Source organism: Pseudochaenichthys georgianus, chromosome 5 (assembly GCF_902827115.2).
Source record: "Pseudochaenichthys georgianus chromosome 5, fPseGeo1.2, whole genome shotgun sequence".
In the NCBI taxonomy this organism is placed as follows: domain Eukaryota; kingdom Metazoa; phylum Chordata; class Actinopteri; order Perciformes; family Channichthyidae; genus Pseudochaenichthys; species Pseudochaenichthys georgianus.
In genome coordinates, this window is record NC_047507.1 from 2,014,541 (window position 1) to 2,023,922 (window position 9,382).

General features: G+C 40.8%; 1 protein-coding gene across 1 annotated transcript; it reads left to right on the plus strand.

Annotated features, from left to right (window-relative positions):
* Positions 1-5,729: 5,729 nt before the first annotated feature.
* LOC117447358 (odorant receptor 131-2-like) lies at positions 5,730-7,810 on the plus strand. Its single transcript, XM_034084067.1, has 2 exons — positions 5,730-5,873; positions 6,992-7,810. The coding sequence occupies exons 1-2, from the start codon at positions 5,730-5,732 to the stop codon at positions 7,808-7,810; spliced, it is 963 nt and encodes a 320-aa protein (XP_033939958.1).
* The last annotated feature ends 1,572 nt before the right edge of the window (positions 7,811-9,382 follow it).

Sequence of the window (9,382 nt, forward strand, 5' to 3'; positions counted from 1 at the left end):
TGTTTTAGCCTGGAGCGCAGGGTCTTCACCTCATCAATGAGGGCATCCTTCTGAGCCCTCAATGCCACATTTTCCAGCATCACCTGCCTGCAGTCCTCTTCATCACACTCGGTATGTGGGGAGAAGGGTGGAGGGTGCACCAGGAATTATTCCTCATTGTCTATATCCAATGATGTAGCCATTCCAATGATGGGATTAGTCTCTTGGAGGTCATGGAGCAACTGCAGGGCCACACTATGCTTCAGCCTTGCCATGACCTGATGTGCCTCATCTTGGGAGAACTCAGGGTGGTCATGAGTTACATGACGGTCTAGTCTCTTCCCAGCATACGAACACCCTGTGATGGGACAGGGTTTGGTCCGAACATTTATTCTGCCACTGGCCATTTTAAGAATGATGCCTCTTTCCTCCAAGTTCCGCACTGCATGTTTGTGCTTAAGGTGCTTGTTTAAAGCCAGATAGAAGAGTCTGCACACCGGGCATTCGGACGACATCCTTACTAAAACAGACACAGTGAATTGTATTTCAATTATTTTCTGTTTCTCTGTGTACATGCGTTAGCGTAACCGTTGATTGCAACAATGGGTCCGATGCTTCAATGCATGGTACACGGACCAAGGGAGGACTTGGGTTACCACCCGGTTAAATGGTCCCACCTCCCCCGACCATGAGAGGGTTTGGGGTGCCCCGGAACCAGGCAGTACCCCAGCAGGAAACACGTTTGATGGTCAAAGGAGGAAAGAGTGATATAACCGGGGTAAAGCAAAGAAAGTGTCCGACAATAGTGACTTGTAAGGCGGCCAGAGAGTCTGTCATCTCTCGGTCCTATCCTCCAGGTAATGCGGTACCAGATATGGGTCAAATTGACCAAAATATAAACAAAATAAGTTTAAATTCATCCATGGAAAAGGGCTGAAAATGAAAAAAAGTATCCAAAAATAGTGCATCATGAGCACGCAAGAGTCCCCTATCAACTCACTTTGCATTCCTCCACAGTCAGAACAAGTCTGAGTTCACTTTTTGGAGATCCATAAAAAAGGGGTGAAAGGGAGAAAATGTAGATAAAAATAGTGTCTCATAAGGCGGGTAGAGTCCCCTGACAACTCTCCTTACATTCCTCCAGAGTCAGAAAAAGTTTGAGTTACATTTTTGGAGAACCATAGAAAAGGGGTGAAAATGGAAAAATGTATCCAAAAAGAGTGTCTCATAAGGCGGATAGAGTCCCCTGACAACTCCCCTTACATTCCTCCAGACTCAGAAAAAGTCTAAGTTCACTTTTTGGAGAACCATAAAAAAGGGCTAAAAGTGATACAAATGTATCCGAAAATAGTGTCTCGTAAGGCGGATAGAGTCCCCTGACAGCTCCCCTTACATTCCTCCAGAGACCAGTTCAAAAACGTAAAGTTTGGTAAGAACCATGCAGGGGGGTCTCCATGCAACAATTGTATCCGAGCCAGAGCACACATGGAGCGGACACATTCCTCCATGAAGTGAAACAGCCGTCCTCTCAAAAACCGGGTTTCTGATTTCGTGCAGACGGTAGCTTGAAAATGATGAATGCATTTTTTTGACGGAGAAGTGGAGGCTTGGATTCCCCTCTCCGTTGTAAGTTGGAACGGGGGAGTGGAAAAGTGTCCGGGGCTTCGGCCCGAAGCGCCGAAGGGTTGAGCTTTTTTGAGCCCCTTCTCCGTTGGCACTTAATCGTTTTTTTCGAGAATTTTTTTAAACTTTATTTTTGATTATTTTAAGATATAATTGACCGTTTTCTTTACTTTTTTTGTCTTTCCACGGGTGGGGGCACATGGCAGGCCGCCTTTGAGCTCCCAAATTCGGCCTGGAACCTCCAGGAATTGTGGGCTAAGCTCCATAAACTGACAAAGTCACCCAGAAATGTCACTTTTACAGCCCAAAAATATATAATACAAATACATTTAAATAGTAAAAGGTACAATTGTGCTCCGAATTACCCGGAATTTGATTTATATAGCCCCATGATAGTGAATAAAAATAATTTTCATGGAAAAAAGTGTTAAAACGCCTGATTAATATGTCCGTAATGCTGGCAGCAGGTTCACTGCTGTTAGCATGGTCTCACTCTCACAGGCACCTATGCAGAGATCCAGGGTGATGCACAAGGCTTTTCTATCCAGCATTGAGTCTTTGAAAGCTGGGGGAAAGTGTTTTGAATACAGGGAGAGAGCACCCAGAGAGAAGCGGGGTGTGAGAATCACACAGAGAAACAGAGAGCTCCTTGCAGCACATGGATCTCCCACCCAGACTGCACCCAGAGGACAGGCTGCTTCACAGCTCTTTGTAACCCAGGAAAGCAGCTTGAATCGTGGGTACATGAGTGTTAAAAGTGCATTAAACGGTTTTAATACAAATGCACATTTGACTGCATAAACAGCCGGTCATATGGACAAGAAACTGTCCATTTCGTCAACATTTGACTCATGAAATGTACAGGAAACTGTCCATTTCGTCCACATTTGACTCATGAAATGTACAAGAAGATAAGTACAGCAGAGTCACTACTGTTAGCAGGGTCTCACACTCACAGGCACACAGGCAGAGACCCAGGGTGATGCACATGGCTCTTCCACCCAGAAATATGTCTTTGAAAGCTGGGTAAAAGTGCTGTGAATAGAGGGAGAGAGCAGCCAGAGAGAAGCGGGGTGTGAGACTCACAGAGCACACCCAAAGAGATCCTTGCAGCACATGGCTCTTCACCCAGACTGAAACCAGAGAACAGGTTGCTTCACAGCCCTTTACAAGCCAGGAAAAGTGATGGAATCCTGGGTATACATGTTTTAAGGCGAGACACGGCAGGCAAAAACATCGTTTTTCAAGTACTGGTCAATTTTGAGATTTTGTGCTATTTTGATTCTATAACATGTTTTCTTTCAGGCTTTTGGAAGGAAAACGTACAAAATACACATTTAAGTATTTATTTTACTGTAGTTTGTCTATTTGCGTCTGTAGATTTCTCCTAAATTCACCAAAAGTTAGCATTCTAACGTAACATAAAGTACCGCGACCGCTGTGTGCACCATGTCAACAGAGGTATCGCTGGAAAGCTGTGTCTCTCCTGCACAATCTCATTGGATCCAAATATGGTCATTTCCTTTGTATCAGCACCCAATCGTGAAAGCACAATTGGGTCTTAAACCAAGAAACGAAATCTCATTGGCTGGTGTCAATTTCTGACAACGTGATTCGTTCAGATGCGTCACGTGGTGTGCTAAAACACTTCCTGGTTAGCTTTCAGCTAGAAATTTAAATCTCAAAATGCCAAAAGAACGGCGAAAAAAACGTTCACAGAGAAGACAACAACAATTGTCACTTGCACGAAGCAAGGTTGTACACAAAAAAATGACCCCGAACATGAAATACCTTCACGGAGTGCGTCGATGCGCAAGCTGTCATCCAGAGAACAGGAGGGTTTAGCTAGCGCCTCACTGCAATCTTTAAAGGTCGTTTTCTCAAAATGAGTTTTTTCTCCTACTCTGAGTTCCAAATTTCAACTTCAGTAGCACGTAGAGACACCAAACCTTCCAGTTATATTCCTATCAATATTAGAAAGGTTTTTACAGAAGGGTTTGTTCATATATCATTCATAGCCTGAATTACACAACATTGTATACCTAAAAATTGCGAAAATGGATATTTTAGGGCTGTTGACAGTATTTTCTGATTTATGGAGTGATAAAAAGAGATATCCAATATCCCTTCTGTAAAAGCCTTAGATACTAATATGACTACAAAATGAAATAAGTATTTTGAATATTGCTATATCCAAAGTTCAGATTTCGATTCCTGAAATGTGTTAAAATAGGTGCATATTTAATGAGATAATGGGTAATTTGCATATTTAAACGTGCTATTTCAGAAAACTTGTAATACAAAAGACAATTGCCTTATTGTAAGAAATTAACTGGAACAATTTCTAGCTCTTACCTTTAAGTTAAAACAATTACCCTATTCACCTGGGGTGTCTCGCCTTAAATAGTTGATACCTCCAGGGCGTATCACCACATTTTACAAGCCAGGGAAGGTGCCTGAATCCTGGGTAAACATTGTTTAATTGTTTAAGTGTTTTTAAATGTGTGGAACAGTGTGTTGTCACTTTCAAAACTCTCCCGTCATTGACCGGAGAAATTGGGTCAATGTTGTATTCAATCTGACCGTTAATATTCCAGTGAGACGAAGTACGTACAATGACGGAGTGATCCCATGTTAATTTTGTCCCAAAACCGGAGCATTCCCTCACCTTAACCATAACCAACACATGCCTAACCCTAACCCTAACCCTAACCCTAACCCTAACCCTAACCCTAACCTTAACCCTAACCCTTACCCTAACCCTAAGTCTTCACCCTAAAATGAATGATTCCCCTCATGGGGACCTCCATTTTGTCGCCATAAGGGAGGTGAGTCCCCACAAGTGACTGTGTGAACAGATTTAGGTCCCCACAAGTATAGTAAAGCTAGGCCACACACACACGCTCACACACACACTGTTTGGCCCAACATAATCCCAATTGTATCCATATGTCGTTATAAAAACTGTCTGAACACACGACACACTGCAGTGGTGTGACGGCTGCTGGTAAGTACCGTGTGTGTCTGTCCTCGAATGGGTGCTTGTTTATTGTAAGTAAGGACGTTGTTGTGTTTGAGTTTGGGTCTTAATATGCTCAATATGGGCCTAATAAGGCATTCTCTCATAATAACACTTAACCAATATGGTTTATTCTTATGTAACAAGACATGAAACTACAAGTGTTAATTGTGTCAAAATAACTGAAAATGTGGTATTTCTAACTCAGAATTCCCTATTTCAAAGTGAAGTCTTGTTCATAATAAATAAGCTATAGTTTGACTCTAATATGTTGATTAACAACTAGTTGATGATGAATATCTGCACCTTAATCTAAAGTGTTACCGAAATACCTTTTGACGTTTTAAGTTCAAAAGACTTAATATGTGTAAACCATTTGTCTGCAATGGACATTTGATTGTGCACTTCACTTGCATTTGTAAACATAAAAAAAGGTGGTGGCTGTGTGCAAAAAAAACTCAACAAATATTTAAGTAAATATATGAATATTTTTAAGATGAGTACATTTTAAAGTAATAAGATTTAGAACAGTTTAAATAAGGATCAGTGTGTCTCATATGATTTATTTTTTATGAAATGTCTTTGAGGAGCTTATAAGGCAATTACGTTTTGTATTATTATTAATATTATTAGTAGTAGTCTTAGTAGTATTATTAGAAGTATGATTATAAATATTGTAATTAGTATAAGAAGTAGTTGTACTATTATTATTTTCTTAGCACAATTGTTGTTGGAATATTTTCTATAATGGGCATAAGAGATATCTTTAGAATAAGTTGAACAGATCTGGGACAGAGAATCACAAATTAATTGATTAATTGTGATTTTTTTTTTTTTTTTTTTAATGTGTTTTTGAGGTTCTTAAGAGGCATAAAAAAAGAAAAGTATTGGTATCATAATGTTCGCGATATATTAGTATTGTTGTTATTATTATTATTGTTATTATTGTTATCACTAGTATTATTGTTGTTATATCTAATTACATTATTCATATTATTGATATTTATATTATTGTTATTTTTTTTAATCATATGTATTTCATTACTAGCAGTAGTAGTAACACTTGTGAATAAATGCTGTTTTCAGGAAGGATTGTCTCTTTATAATCATGAACGTCTCGTCTCTGAACTCCACCTCTCCGAGTTCTCTGAGCTTCGCCGAGGCCGTTTACAAGAACGTGATCGTGACGGTTCTCTGCATCACCATCAACTACATCAACGGCACTCTGATACACACCTTCAGGAAGCACCAGGTGTGTGTGTGTGTGTGTGTGTGTGTGTGTGTGTGTGTGTGTGTGTGTGTGTGTGTGTGTGTGTGTGTGTGTGTGTGTGTCTGTGTGTGTTCATACGTCTATTCACAGTGTGTTGTAATGTCAATATTTGTTCTACATTTGACTGAAATTATTACCAAAGTTGTTGTTAATCTTCAAATAGGCTATTCATATATATATATATATATTTTTTTTTTTATATATTTATTTGACAGGGACAGTGCACATTAATTGACATTTCTGTAAATGCGCCAGAGTTAGGCAACAGGCTATTTTTCATCTGTAGTCGCTGGACAGATGTTAAAAGTCATCCTAAAAACAAAAATTCACTTCAAATAACAGGTAAATACAATCAGTAAAACAACATTGACAGAGATACTTATATTATGATAAAAGCATATATAAAAAATATGTGTGTGTGCGCGTGTGTGTGTGTGCGTGTGTGTGTGTGTGTGTGTGTGTGTGTGCGTGTGTGTGTGTGTGTGTGTGTGTGTGTGTGTGTGTGTGTGTGTGTGAGGAGATGATTTCAAACATGCTGCCTCACAATCCCTCTTCTGTTCCACTAAAATAATGTATGTATTTTAACTTTATTATATCTATGTGTTTTACTCTTTTTTTCCATTTTTATTTTTTCATGTTTAGATTCTGCTGTCTAGTTCACTTGCTCTTTGTGTATTTGTATATGATTGCAATATAGTATAGTGTAAAGTATAGTAACTATAAACTCAAATGTTGTAATTAAACTTAATATAATTGCACCTTTTCAGTGCACATTGCCCATTGCTCTGGCACTTATTTCCTATACCCTACTACTTTTAAATCGAGGCTGAAGACTTTTATAATCTCCCACTGCACTGTAACTTTTATTTATGTACCTGTGTTATTCATGTTTTATTATCTTGCTTTTAAATAAGTGCCCTTTTATAATGTGTTTCTGCTGAACTATTTCTCAATGCTCTTAATGTCTTTCATTGTTGTAAAGCACTATGAATTGCCTTGTGTTGAAAGGGGCTTTACTTGTTATGAGGTGTATTTAAACTTAATATCATTGAACCTTTTCAGTGCCCCTTGCTCTGACACTTATTTCCTCTCCCCTGCAGATCTTTTACTCCAACCCGCGCTACATCCTCTTCATCCACCTGTTGATGAACGACATGCTGCAGCTGACTCTCTCCACGCTGCTGCACATCATCAGCTACACCCTGAACACCTTCAGCGTCTCCTCCTGCCTCCTCCTCCTCATCCTCGCCGTCATGGCCACCTTCAACACGCCTCTCAATCTGGCCGGCATGGCAGTGGAGTGCTACGTCGCTATCTGCCTCCCGCTGCACCACTGCAGGATCTGCACCGTGAGAAACACCTTCATCCTGATGAGTCTCATCTGGTTTGTCAGCTCTCTCTCAATCATGCCTGATTTATTCCTCCTTCTGGCCACCGAGCCCCTCTGCTTCTTCACGTACAAAGTGTTGTGCGCCAGAGACTTTGTGTTCAGGAGTTCGTACAGTTTGAAGAAGAGAGACGCATCGCACATCGTGTGTCTGGTGCTGGTGTGGCTCACGCTGCTCTACACCTACTTCAGGATCCTGTTTGCAGCCAAAGGAGCAAAAGGGGATTTAAAGAAGGCCCGAAACACCATCTTGCTGCACGGTTTCCAGCTTCTGCTCTGCATGCTGACCTACGTTCGGCGCATGTTCAAAGACGCGCTGGTCTTTTTACTGCCGCGAAGACAAGCTGACATACGCTTCGCCTTGTACGTCTTCGTGCATATTATCCCTCGTTTCGTGAGCCCCATCGTGTACGGGCTGAGAGACCAGAACTTCAGGAAGTACATGAGGAGATACCTGCTGTCTCGAGTCATCATGAGGAAAAACCACCTGGAGATCAACGCTGTGTCGGACATGAAGCCTGCAGTCTCTTAGAAAACACATTTATACCAGGAGACAAAACCATAGTCTCACTTGTACTTTGTTTATTTGGTATGAATACTACATATAAAGTCAAATAAAGGATAAAGGTCAAGTATCTAGCAAAATCTTCTCATTATGGTTGCAGTCAAATAGTCAAAAAATCAACCCCTATAGTCTATTCCTATCATCTATTCCTATCGTCTATTCCTATCGTCTATTCCTATCGTCTATTCCTTGATCTCTGTGTGAAACGTCACAGGGTTAAGGGATAGTGGATAGGAGGATTTAGGAGAAGAGACTGCGGTGCTTTGAGAATCCGACTGCACTTTCACTATCAACGTATTTATGATGCGCCAGTGGACGTCATTAATGTGCGTCTGCTGTGGGGAAACAGTTTTCTATACAGCGGAGTGAGTGGACTACATGGGTGTTTAATAAGAACGGCAAACGCATTTAGATACTTTGCACCGTGCTCTTATGGTGTTGTTTTATGCTTTATGAACAAGCAACACGTTCTCACTCCCAACCCGTCACATGTTGACGGTCAGTCAGGGCCCCTCCCCGTCACCCTATTACGCACAGGGCACCCCTTGAGCGTCAGTTTTGAATGGGCAGGGCGTCCCATAGACCTTCATAGACCTCCCATAGCGTTGATAATAGACGCCATGAGAACGCTTCCCGCTGCATCGAAATTCAACGAGAGCATTCCGTTCTCAACTGAAGCGTATGGTGCGAGAAGTCATTGCAACACATTATGCTGTTTATATATAGTTTATAAAAAATGACAACATTTTAATTTTCATACTCTGTGATAGGCAACCCGGTATCACGGCAAGACGTGAACATGTGACGATTTACCATGCTGGGAGACGTGAAGATGTCACGATTTCGTCCCTTCAAAGGTGGCAGTTGCACGGTATTGTTAACATGGCCCAACCAGTGGAGAAATACCCGTAAATGCCAAGCAAAATGCTACCCGACGGTCGGTTGTTATTGTCAATATTAATATAATAATTATTTATTTTTTAATAGTCACACTCGATTTTGCCGATTGGCTTGTTTCCCCAGCTGGTCGACACCTCTTTTAGCAGAAACAAAGGCTACATTAATGTATTAAATCGATGTTAATCCATGTGTGTGGTTGTGGAATTAATGTGTGCGATTGCGTTGCCAGGCAACAGCTTGGGTTCATGTTGATTTACAAACTCTTCAACTACAACCCTAGTTATATGTAAATACATTTTAGAAGGCCTCACAAAATACTTTAATGTAAATTCAAATTAAAATGTGAATGAATGTGTGTATGACAAAATACATCCGTCATAAACAATACCGGAAACAGATGTAGGCAAGGTTCTCAGCTCTGTGATTGGATGTTTTAGCCACAATGTACGTTGGTAACACATTCTCACTCCCAACTCGGCCTATGTTGACGTTATGTCAGGGTCCTTGTCGTCACTTTCCAACGCAAGGGTGGGCCCTTTAGTGGAAGTCATCACATAACGGCATTGTAATACACGGTTAGGCTGCATTACATATTACACATCTGCCATAGTTATTTATTTATAGAGTCCTGGATGGATA

What these genes read in the sequence shown, in the direction of transcription:
- LOC117447358 (XM_034084067.1), top strand. Translation starts at nt 5,730, where the DNA reads ATGAACGTCTCGTCTCTGAACTCCACCTCTCCGAGTTCTCTGAGCTTC. An exon ending in ACACCTTCAGGAAGCACCAG is followed by an intron (nt 5,874 to 6,991) that starts GTGTGTGTGTGT and finishes TCTCCCCTGCAG; the next exon opens with ATCTTTTACTCCAACCCGCG.